This window comes from Palaemon carinicauda, chromosome 12, assembly GCF_036898095.1.
Source record: "Palaemon carinicauda isolate YSFRI2023 chromosome 12, ASM3689809v2, whole genome shotgun sequence".
Lineage (NCBI taxonomy): Eukaryota > Metazoa > Arthropoda > Malacostraca > Decapoda > Palaemonidae > Palaemon > Palaemon carinicauda.
In genome coordinates this window covers 83,123,441-83,136,295 of record NC_090736.1, presented here as the reverse complement: position 1 = coordinate 83,136,295, position 12,855 = coordinate 83,123,441, and the positions used below count along the sequence as shown (strand labels likewise).

The following is a 12,855-nucleotide window of genomic DNA, read 5'->3' as shown; positions in this document are numbered from 1 at the left end:
TGGCCTCTTAGGGGACCTCCCTTTCTGTGTATGTTATGTGGACGACATACTTGTGTTCTCCTCCTCAAAAGAGGAACACCGTCACCTGCGCATCGTGCTCGACCGCCTGCAACAAAACGGCCTTGTAGTCTGGTACGACAAGTGTACCTTTGGCGCCAACGAAGTGTCGTTCTTAGAGCACCGCATCACTCCTGAAGGAGTACATCCCCTCCCTGAGAAGATAGCAGCCGTTCAGAACTTCCCCGCGCCCTCGACCGTCAAAGCTCTGCAGGAGTTCTTGGGCATGATCAACTATTATCACCGTTTTCTGCCAGCCATTACCACCATCCTTGTTCCCCTCTACGCCTCCCTCAAGGGCAAGCCAAAGGACTTGAAGTGGGGTCCCCTTCAAGAAGCAGCCTTCTGCAATGCAAAGAATGCCCTATCAACTGCTGCGGGTCTCACTTTTCCTATCCCACATGCCCCTCTCCTTCTCTCCACCAATGCCAGCGACGTCGCTATTGGTGCAGTACTCGACCAGGTGGTCAACAGCTTGCCGCGCCCATTGGCCTTCTTCGGTAGAAAAACTGTCCAAGGCAGAATCGGGCTATTCTACCTTCGATCGAGAATTGCTGGCGGTGCACTTGGCTGTCCGTCACTTTCGTCATTTCTTAGAAGGTACGCCCTTCGTCATTCGCACAGACCACATGCCTCTAGTGCACGCCTTTACTCGACAGTCTAATGCCTGGTCCGCCCGGCAACACCGACATCTCTCCGCCATGGCTGAGTACAATTGCACCCTTCAATACGTCCCTGGGAAAATTAATCCCGTTGCCGATGCCCTGTCAAGAAACACGTTGGCTGCCATTCAACAGGGATTGGATTACAATGCCCTGGCTGAGGCCCAACGACAGGATCCAGAATATCAAGCATGTAGGACATCCTGCACGTCCCTCCGTTGGGAAGACTTCCCCCTCCAAGACTCCAACACCACCCTCCTCTGTGACATCAGTATTGGCAGACCACGACCTTGGATTCCTGCTCCCATGCACCGACAGGTGTTTGATTTCATTCACGGCCTTTCACATCCCTCGTGCCGTTCTACTGCACAGCTGCTGAAGGAAAAGTTCATTTGGCACGGCATTTCTAAGCCTCTACTCCTTGCCAAACTTCCAAAGTACATCGACACACGGATTCAGGAGTGGGCACCTTTCCTCAACCTCAGCGTCGTTTCGCACACATTCACGTCGACGTTGTAGGCCCCCTACCCACATTACAAGGACATCGTTACCTGTTTACCGTCATCGACTGCTCCTCCCGTTGGCCTGAAGCCATTCCCATGGAAACTGCAACGTCCGCCTCATGTACATCTGCCTTACTCTCTGGATGGATTGCAAGATTTGGTATCCCTGAGCATATTACTTCTGACAGGGGAACCACTTTCCCCTCTCAATTGTGGACATCATTAGCGAATCTCCTGGGCATCACCCTACATCAGACAACGGCCTACAACCCCCTGGCAATGGAATGGTTGAACGTTTTCATCGCACCCTCAAAGCAGCTTTGAGGTCCCGCTGCAAGGATTGCAACTGGTTTACTCAGCTTCCCTGGGTCCTCCTGGGACTAAGGACCACTCCTAAAGACGCCCTCGATGTCTCGGCAGCTGAAATGGTGTATGGCGACCCGTTGGTCGTCCCTACAGAATTTTTTCCTTCTACAACATTCCTCCGATTATCTCCAGCGCATATGTCACGTCGTGGGAAAATTTACTCCATGCCGCCAGACTTACAAGCCCCCAGCGAAGCATCACATACCAAGAGACTTGCACTCTGCAACGCACGTCTTCATGAACAACAACACTACCAAGCCACCGCTAACGCCCCCTTACACGGGCCCTTTCCTTGTGATCCGACGCAGTCCGAAAGCATTCCTACTAAACATTCGTGGCAAAGAAGACTAGGTCTTCATTGATCATCTAAAACCTGCTTATCTACTGCCAGATGACCCACCTACAGTTCGCCTCTCTAGATCAGGGAGCCCTATTTAACATGTACAGTATGTCATTTTTAGGGGGGGAGCCATGTACCAACCGTGTGTCACACGATCGTACATAAATTATTTTGTATATATTATGCTTGTATCTGCGCTCTTCCGTTGCACTAAAAAGAACCTGAATTAACATGTCTCCGTTTTTCCTCTCTAACATTGTCTGTCTTGCGAACATGAAAATTCCTGTTGCCTTGAGGTTTTGTATATAGAGGAGAGTGTTCTTTAATAAAGTTACTCAGTTGATTGCATCCTGCCTTTGAGTCATAACCTTTCTCTCGGCAGCCACAACAGAAATGCATGGCTGAGACAAGCAGAAAAAAACAGAAATGTATGCCCGAAGTAGAGAGGAAGACAGAAATATTTGGCTGAGATAGAGAGAAAGACAGAAATGTATAGTTTAGGAAAAAAAGACAAATGTATGGCTAAGATAAAAAAAGAAAAATGTTTAAGGCTGATATAAAGAGAAAGACAGAAATGTATGGCTTTCGGAAAGTGAAAGACAAATGTATGGCTGAGATAAAGAGAAAAACAAATGTACGGGTAAGGTAAAGAGAAAAAGACAGAAATGTATGGCTAAGATAAAGAGAGTAAGACAGAAATGTAAGGCTGAGATAAAGAGAGAGAGTCACAAATGTATGGCTAATTGAAAGGGAGAGAGACAGAAATGTATAGCTGAGAAAAAGAGAAAGACAGAAATGTATAGCTGAGAAAAAGAGAAAGACAGAAATACAACGCTGATATAGAGAGAAAGACAGAAATGTATGGCTGACGGAAAGTGAAAGACAGAAATGTATGGCTGACAGAAAGTGAAAGACAGAAATGTATGGCTGAGATAAAGAGAGAACGACTGAAATGTACGGATGAGATAAAGAGGGAAAGTCACAAATGTATGGCTAAGGCAAAGGGAGAGAGACAGAAATGTATGGCTGAGGAAAAGAGAGAGACAGAAATATATGGCTGAAGGAAAGAGAAATGCAGAAATACATGGCTGAGATCAAGATAGAAGGACAAATGTATGTCTGAGGTAAAGAGAGAAACAAAAATGTATGGCTGAGGTAAAGAGAGAAAGAGAGAAATGTATGGTTGATATAGAAAGAAATATAAATGAATGGCTGAGGAAAAGAGGAAATAAAAGAAATGTAAGGGATATATAGAGAGAAAGACGGATATATGTTGCTGATATAAGGAGAAAAAGACAGAAGTATGGCTGAAGTAAAGATAGAAACACAGAAATGTATGACAAGGGTAAAGGGAGAAAGAGAAATGTTTAGCCGAGATAAAGAGAAACATAAATGTATGGTTGATATAGAAAGAACGAGAAATGTATGGCTGAGGAAAAGAGGGAAAGAAAGCAATGTATGGCTGAGATAAAGAGAGAAAGACAGATATACAGCTGACAAAGAGAGAAATACAAAAGTGTACGGCTGCGATAAAGAGAGAAAGAGAGAGAGATGTACGGCTGAGATAAACACAAGTGTTTGGTTGAGATAAAAAAAGATAAATGAATGGACGAGAGAGAGAAATACTGCCCAATATGGCTGAGATAACGAGAGAAAGACAAAAATTTATGGCAGAGATAAAAAGAGAAAGACAGATATGTATGGCTGAGAGGAAGCAGAAATATTTGTATGCGATAGAGAGAAAGATCGAAATGTTTGACTGAGATAAAGAGAGAAAGACAGAAATGTATTGGTGAAGTAAATAGAGAAAGACAGAAATATTTGTGTGAGATAAAGAGATAAAGATCAAAATGTTTAGCTGATATAAAAAGACAGAAATATATCGGTGAGATAAATAAAAAAAGACAAAACAGTATGGCTGAGATTATCAGAAAGACAGAAATGTACGGCTGAGATAAAGAGTGAAAGACAGAAATGTTTTGCTGAGATGGATAGACAATGTGTATGGCTGAGGTTATCAGAAAGACAGAAATGCACGGCTGAGATAGAGGTAGAAAGATAGAAATCTATGGCTGAAATAAAGAAAAAAAGACAGAAATATCCTGCTGAGAAGAAGAAAGAAAAACTAAAATGTACGGCTGAGATAAGGAGAGAAAGTCAGTAATGCACGGCTGAGACAAAGAAAGAGATCTGTACGGTTGACATAATGTGAAAGATAAAATTTAATTAGAATATGTAGAACATCAATCTTATTTATGAATGTCATAAAAGAAATTACCTTTTTAACATTTAATCACAACCTCCCCTTTCTCTCCCTAACTAGGTATAAGTCACTGCAAAGATTCCGGACGAAATAAGCCACACCCCCGATGCTGTCTTAGTCAGTCACGTTTCCCAAGTTAGCAGCTACAACATTATTACCTCCGCCAGGAGGTTATGTTTTCGGTTCGGTTTGTTTGTTTGTTTGTTTGTTTGTCTGTCTGTCTGTGGACAACGTAGAGGCCACATTTCTACACGGAATCACTTCAAACTTGGCCAAGTAGTTCCCCAATGTGTATGGAAGAACTGATTAAATTTTGGTCAAGGTCACCCCAAGGTCAAGGTCACAGGGGTCACTGGTGTCACTATGACATAAGTGGCCATATCAAGAGACAGAAATAAAGCACTGACTTTTGCATAAGCCAACAGGGAAGTCCTAGTCCAGGCGCAACCCATGGGTGATGTTCAAATTTATAAAGGTCAAAGGTCAAGGTCATATTGGTGCATTATATCAATGTCATATTAAGTATCAGTGGCAAATGAACAAAGATCACTTGAAGGTCAAAAGTCAAGCAGGTCACTTGAAGGTCAAGGTCACGTGAAGGTCAAGGTCACGTGAAGGTCAAGGTCACCTGAAGGTCAAGGTCACGTGAAGGTCAAGTACATTTGAAGATCAAGGTCACTTGAAGCCAAGGTCATGTGAAGGTCAAGGTCACGTGAAGGTCAAGGTCACTTGAAGGTCACGTGAAGGTCAAGGTCATGTGAAGGTCGAAGTCACATCAATTCATGATTCTAGGACATATGGCGCTCTAGGTCACCTTGGCGGAGGTATGTCCTCTACGAGGACCATGTCCGCGTTCAGGACTTGCTCACTTGTTGGTTATGTTATCATCAGGGGGTAGGGATTATTTCACCTTGAATCTCAGCATTTACTATAGTTAGATTGTATTCCGTATCTATATTTCTTTTAAATATCTATAAAGTACTAATTCATAAATATTTAGTGGTTATATCAATAATTACGTATTGGAAATCTTGAAAACTACGTAGAAAACACTTTTATTAATCCTGGTACAAACGAGGTAGTGGCTTTGTTTATGGGTGTTAATCTCTCTCTCTCTCTCTCTCTCTCTCTCTCTCTCTCTCTCTCTCTCTCTCTCTCTCCATGTGCGAGCGCGTGCGCGTAACCAGGTGATGATGACTAACTTAGGATACAAGCCAAGGCTGCCGCTAGTGCTTACAAGTCAGTTAGATAAAAGGATGAGGATCCCGTAATTCTCCGGGTTTAGAGTTAACTATTGGTTTATCAATTTTGATGCTCAGGGCTTCTAACAGGGAGGGGTGGATTTTCATCTTGGAAACGCTCGACAGCACAAGAAAGTTGAATGAAAAGGTCACGAATGGTCAAAAGAGGGGCCGAGGTTGTTGTTGGGAGTTCATACCAGACCCTAGAAATGCTCCTTACACTGAACGGACTGCATAATTCAAATAGCCCTTGTAGCCACTGTACCAGGCACTCAGCAGCAACAGAGTAAGAGAAGTCCGTGTTGGTCTCGGTAGATTCGTTTTTCTGGAACTCTTTTGGAGAGAGTAGATGGGTGGCATTGACAATCCAGTTATTGCCATTACACAAACTGTGAAGCCAAAAGTCCTCCCTTTTGCAAGTTTAACCTGTTTACCCCGTCGACCCTTAAGAGATTGGCTGGTTTAAGTAGTATACGATAACTCTCGCTACCATTAACATTTCCATCTAAACGGTCACATGAAGATGTTTTTAATAATCCTCTTTTTTTATTCATCTTCCACATTTGACTTTTAAAAAGGAAGTCACAATTTACTTGCATATGCACATGCCGTTCTCTTGGTTAACGATCCATTGTTTCAAGACATTACTTGTGCCCATCTGAACCATCATGTTAAAGAAGCCATTATACACAGTTCGTGGGTGATTCAGTTAGTTTTTCGTGGGTAGTTGCCTAAGTACTACAGTCAGTGGTTTTGATGATGTGTAAGGCACTCGCTCACGCCATTGAGGAAGTCTCCAGAATTTGTGACCTTCACGCCCAATAAGATTTATATCTACAAGCCACTGATGTGCGTTAGGAGGACGTCTAAGAAAGGAAACAGATCTCAGAATATAGTATACATACAGTATATATATATATATATATATATACATATATATATATATATATATATATATATATATATATATATATATATATATATATATATATATATATATATCGTGACTTACGATGAAATCACGATAGTGTATATAAAGACCATTAAACAGTCATTTATCTTTTATATTGTAAGGAAAATATTAAGACAATTATGCAATGTGAGATGCGTAGAAAATTATAATTGTTGTATTGAATTATTTTGTAATAATATAATATTTCTTTTTGGCGAAGTTTTGTAAGGCAAAATATATCAAATAGTTGTTTGACTCTAAGCAATCGTTAACAGGTTGTTAGTGTTTGTTTTGACGAATGCGGGTCGAGCCTGCGTGGATCCTCAATCGTCTTTGAGTAATATAACTCAGGAGTTAGTACCGACATAGCTTTGTTACGAATCGGGTCCGGTATCTCAAATGGGGGAGGGTAAGATTAACACACCATCAAGAGAGTTCTAACCATCATGGATTAAAAGCTAAGTCAAGGTTTTATAAGTGTTTTGTTATGTTAGTGATATTGAAGGGCATGCATGCACGTTAGATATCGTTACTGACAAACATTTGTAAAATAGGACTGTACTTCGGGTTGCCGGATAGGAAATGTTAAAATGAATAGTTAAGGTTAGTAATAAATGTGAATATTTTATTAATGGTCAAATAATGATTTAAACACAACGCAATGTTTCGATTTATTGAATGATAGGAACAGAAAAGAATCCTTGAAAATCTGTTAAAGAACCTGGTAATATGCAAACCAAATTAGGGTAAGTTTAGGTTATCATATTTATTGAAGATTCTATATGTTTACTATTTTGGATTCTTTTGAGTAAATATATAATGGTGCCTTGGCCAGGATGATTATCATTACCGAGGGTGATGATTAATACTGAGGGATAACGTATATATTTAACATTAATATTGGTGTTAATACATGAATATGTTTGTGAGATGTTTTTACCAACATTACGCATCGTGAGAAAGTGTTCGTAGCGGCGGGTTGTTATGGCTAGGTCGTAATTGGCAATTTAGAAAACAGTTGACACCGTACTTTTTTACCGTGAATCATATGAGGAGATTGGATATTTTATATGCGTTATACATTCTGAATTGATCAGTGTTAATGTTGCCACTAATTAAAAACATTTAAGTATGAAAATTATTTATCACTATTTGTGATTTTTATTGAAAAATTATTTAAAGTAGAAATAATTGTTGTAGTTGAGTTTCGGCAATTCGTTAATAGTTGAAAGTGAAGTTAATAAATTGATTCTTTCCTATGGTGAAATTTTCGAGTTGTGTGAGTTTGCGCCGACATTGATAACTACGTTGTCGCACAAGGCGTCCATTTTGTCAATGATCGGGAATCCATTGATGGGTTAAACTAGTCTCGGCATTAATTAGGAATAACGTTGTCGCACAGGTGACCATCTTATTCAAAGACCGAGCAGTTAAGTTGAAGTTGTTTAAAATAAAACTCTATGGGAAAGAATTTAATATAGTTGTGCTGTTGAAAATAATGTATATAATTATGCTGATAATTTTTGAATTGCATTTCTCTTGAAGTGTGTTAATTAATTGTATTTTATGGGGTGGTTGAATATGAAAAATTGTTGAAATTGTATATTCTGTATGAACAGTTTTTTGTTGAAATTGCTGAAAATTTGAAAATTTATTGGTTCTAGCTGGTTTGATAATTATCTTTGGAAAAATGTCTGATAAAGAAGCTTTGGTGAGGTCACGAGGTGGTTACAAGGGCGTAATCACCAAATGGGTAAATAAGATAGACTCTGCTATTGCTGCAGGTAATGTCAATACATTGCCTTCAATTAAGGATTTAATTATGAAGCAAATGAAGATTGTGCACGACTTGAATGAAAAGATATTAGCCTTAACCACTGAAGAAGATCGAATGAAAGAAGTGGAAGAGCAAGCAGAATATGAAGTAGTAGTTGGTGAACATTGGTATAAGTTGGGCAATGCCATCAAAGCAATATCAGGAAGTGGTTCTTCTGGAAATCCTCCACCCACACATAAGACTAATGTTAGACTGCCTAAATTGGATCTCCCACATTTCACTGGAGATGTGTTGGAGTGGAATTCTTTTTGGGAATTGTACAATGTGTCGGTACACCAGCGAGGGGATTTAGAACTGATTCAGAAATTCTCATATCTGCAAAGTTTGCTCACAGGAGATGCTCTAAAACTGATTTCAGGATTTAAGTTGGAAGCTGCGAATTATTCACAAGCTATATCTCTCCTCAGAACCACATATGGGGAAAAAGGATGAGATCAAACTAGTTCTAGTAAGAAGATTACTAGAAATGGAATCTCCATCTCCTGATCCAGAAGCATTGCAATCATTCACAGCAAATTTTGAATGTTCGATCAGATCATTAGAGAGTGAAAACCTGGAGTTGAATGAACTCTACACTATTTTGCTTCATAGTAAGTTGCCTAAGAGTGTTAGTGAAACTGTAAAACGCAGAAGTGGGGATGATTGGCTTGTATTTGATACATTTAAGAAATATCTGGAGGAAAAAATTCACAATCTAAGATCTTTCGTCTCAACGAATGTAAGTAAACCTGGAACTTTATCAACAATATCTACGTTTACAGTGAATCAGTCACAATCTGTTAGACCTAAGAGCAAAGGAAATGTGAATAAATTTAGTTCTCAACAAACAAGAAAATGTGCATTGTGTGAAGGCGAACACTGGTGGACACAGTGTAAAACTTATGCCAGTAGGGATAAGAAATTGAGTCGTCTCGGGATTTTACGATTATGCTTTGTGTGTGCATAAAATAAACATTTTAGTGTAGATTGTGAAAAACAAATTTGTGGAAACAGATGCAGATTAAAACATCATCTTGTATTATTTGATAAACAACAAACCAGCGAACCAAGTAAATCAACAAATAAATCAGCAAATAAACCTAATAATAATGGTGTGCAGGTTGGAACACTTTCCGTAAGTGATCAGGGTCAGAAACCCAAGCAGAGGTCAATTTTACCAACAGCCACAATTGTGTTAAAAGGTAAAGGAAGACATTTGGTACGCCTTCGTAGATTATTGGACACTTGTGCAGAACGAACCTTTATCAGGAGGTCAGCACTTAAAGACGTACAGTATAGATCTAAAGGCACGGAAAAAATTGCCTTAAGGGGTTATTTAACAAGCAAACCTGTGAATGAGTATGAGACGGTTAGTGTTTCCATACCTTATAAGGGTAGATTGATTATTATGGATTGTATTGTGGTACATGAGTTACCAGAGTATACGAAGAAATTCAACGTTAAACGAAATTTGAAAACGTTGTGTAAAACCAAAATTTGTCTAGCGGACAAGGATTTCGATCTGCCTGTCGACAAACAACCACCCATTGATATGTTGGTAGGCGTTGATAATGTCTATAACATATTACACCCCGGATTCAGGAAGGCTGGAAAATTTATATTGTTACTTACCATATTTGGATATGTTGTGACAGGGTCCTGTAATGCCCCTCCAGTGCAGGAAACCCAGGTAACTGTGTTAAAGCTAGCAACTAACGAGGAAGTAATTGAAGCTACTCATAAATTTGATAGTGATATAAAGAATGATTTGGATATTTTGTGGAATTTAGATAAAGTAGGTATTGACTGCAATGAATTGAAAGAATATGATCGAAAGGTTCTTGAAGACTTTGAAAGTACCATTGTATATTCTGAAATGGAGAAGCAATATGTTGTGGCCTTACCATGGAAGTCTAATAAGTCAAGGCTTCCATCCAATTTTGGTATGGCGTTGGGCCGGGTTAAGCAACAGTGTGCAAAATTTCAGAAGGATGAAGCCTACCTGAACCACTATCAGAAAATCCTGAAGGATCAGGAGGATAGGGGGTTTATTGAAAGGGTAGATAAGAACAATGTGGTTGAAAATTGTCATTATCTAGCACATCATAGTGTACAGAAAGATAGTGCCACCACTCCAATCAGAATAGTTTTTGACTGTTCCTGGAGACAAGGTAAAAATGGATTGAGCCTTAACGACTGTCTGTGGACTGGACCACATATTACGACACATTTGCTCAAGGTCTTATTGCAGTTCAGAACTAACAACTACGCCTGTATTAGTGATATAGAAAAAGCATTTCTTATGGTGCAATTGAGAGAAGAAGACTGCAATTACACACGGTTTTTGTGGTTGCAAGACCCAACGGATCCAAATAGCGAATTAATTATATATAGGTTTAGGGTGGTATTGTTTGGGGCTACGTGTTCTCCGTTTTTGTTGAATGCCACTATTAAATCACATCTGGCGGCTGTAAGAAAAGATACAAGTTGTACTGAAATGGTGGATATGATGAGAAGGGGATTATATGTGGACAACCTTCAATTTACCTCCAATAATGAAGAAGAATTAATAAACTTATTTTTTGGCGCAAACAAAATATTTGCACAGGCGCACTTGTATTTAAAGGAATTGACTAGTAATAGTGATCTTTTGAATACTATTGCGGGTGCTTATCGTATAAAATCAGAAGAGAAGCACACCTATAAAATCTTAGGCCTAAATTGGAACATCTCTAATGATAAATTAACAATAACACCTAATCATCTTAAGACCGGTCAAACAAAACGTGAAATTCTAAGTGCAATTGCCCAAATTTATGATCCTTTAGGAATGCTTATCCCTATTACGATACGGGCTAGAATATTTTTACAGGATTTGTGGAAACAGCAGTTGAAATGGGATGATCTACTTTCAGTTCCTTTATTAGAACAGTGGAATGAGTTGTCCAAAGACTTAGAGAAAAGTCTCAGTATTTCCTTCTCCAGAGGCACTAATCTGGAGAAAACAGATTATCTCCACATTTTCTGTGATGCTAGCATAACAGCTTATGGTTGTGTGGCCTATCGAGCAAGTGGTAAAACTTGGTCTCTGATTATGGCAAAGGGTAGAGTAGCACCCATTAAAGAGCTGACTGTACCTAAATTAGAATTAATGGCTTTGTTGTTAGGTGCAAGATTGTGTGAATTTATAGTTGAAACTTTTGAAGAAAATAAATTTGAGAAAATAATAATTTGGTCTGATAGTAAAGTTGCCCTGGGATGGTTAGTGACAAAGAATAATTTACCAGTATTTGTGAAAAATAGAGTATTGGAAATTAACTCTATAACTACGGGGATCGTCTTTTCTTACGTCCCATCTTCAGAAAACCTTAGCGACTGGGTTACTAGAGGAATCCATATCGAATTAGTAAAAGATCTGTCCTGCGATTCGTTTCTTATGGTGTTTCGAAAGTTTTGTGGCCGTCGGGGATTTCCTTCTTTAATGCTAAGTGACAATGCTACTACCTTTATATCGACTTCAGTTTATTTGAAAAACATGGCAGAAAGTTCCTTAGTGCTAGAACACCTGAATGCCATCGAATGTAAATGGAAGTTCATACCAGCCAGAGCACCTTGGTTTGGAGCTATATGGGAAAGATTGATTGGTCTTTTGAAAACCTGTCTAAAGAAAGTAATAGGTCAGGCCTTTCTCAGCTTTAGTGAACTTTCCTGTGTTGTGACTGAACTTGAAGCAATTATTAATGACAGACCCTTAAGTTATACATCGGGAGATCTTGACCAGTTGGATATTCTGACGCCCAATCATTTGATTTTAGGACGTAGATTGAGATCTGTCCCCAGGGAAGTCATAGATTGGAAAGATGAAACTAAGGACCCTCTGTATGGTAGAAATAAGGATGTAGGAAAGCGATTTTTGTACATTACAAAAAAATGTGATGACCTGTGGAAAAGGTGGGCGAGAGAATATTTAACTTCTCTCAGAGAAACTCATCGGGTAGGAATCAGACACGAATCTTGGACCAAAATGGGAGATGTTGTGCTGATACATGATGAAGGACCGAGAAGTCGTTGGAAGCTCGGTCAAATTGTCAAATTACACGTGGGACCGGATGATGTCTTGCGCGTGGTTACTTTAAAAACCTCACAAGGTCAAGTAATGAGACATGTTGTCAAGCTATATCCTTTGGAATTATGGCAAGAGACTGATGTTGTCATATCTGAGAAAACTGATAATAAAAGCACCCGACCGAGCAGGAGAACAGCACAGGCAGCTACCGAGGCGAGAAGAGCCCTCATTCAAGCGGGACAATTATAACTGTAAATATTGTTTCTGTTTGCTGGGAGTGTATCGTGACTTACGATGAAATCACGATAGTGTATATAAAGACCAGTAAACAGTCATTTATCTTTTATTTTGTAAGGAAAATATTATGAACATTATGCAATGTGAGATGCTTGGAAAATTATAATTGTTGTATTGAATTGTTTTGTAATAATATATTTCTTTTTGTCGAAGTTTTGTAAGGCAAAATATATCAAATAGTTGTTTGACTCTAAGCAATCGTTAACAGGTTGTTAGTGTTTGTTTTGACGAATGCGGGTCGAGCCTGCGTGGATCCTCAGTTGTCTTTGAGTAATATAACTCAGAAGGAGTT

At 39.3% G+C, this 12,855-nt stretch overlaps 2 protein-coding genes across 2 annotated transcripts; both read left to right on the top strand.

Annotated features, from left to right (window-relative positions):
• Positions 1 to 8,074: 8,074 nt before the first annotated feature.
• LOC137650922 (uncharacterized) lies at positions 8,075 to 8,653 on the top strand. The gene has a single exon (XM_068384066.1). The coding sequence runs from the start codon at positions 8,075 to 8,077 to the stop codon at positions 8,651 to 8,653; it is 579 nt and encodes a 192-aa protein (XP_068240167.1).
• Positions 8,654 to 8,687: 34 nt separating this feature from the next.
• LOC137650921 (uncharacterized) lies at positions 8,688 to 12,515 on the top strand. The gene is made up of 3 exons (XM_068384065.1): positions 8,688 to 8,939; positions 9,321 to 11,169; positions 11,563 to 12,515. The coding sequence occupies exons 1-3, from the start codon at positions 8,688 to 8,690 to the stop codon at positions 12,513 to 12,515; spliced, it is 3,054 nt and encodes a 1,017-aa protein (XP_068240166.1).
• Positions 12,516 to 12,855: the final 340 nt, after the last annotated feature.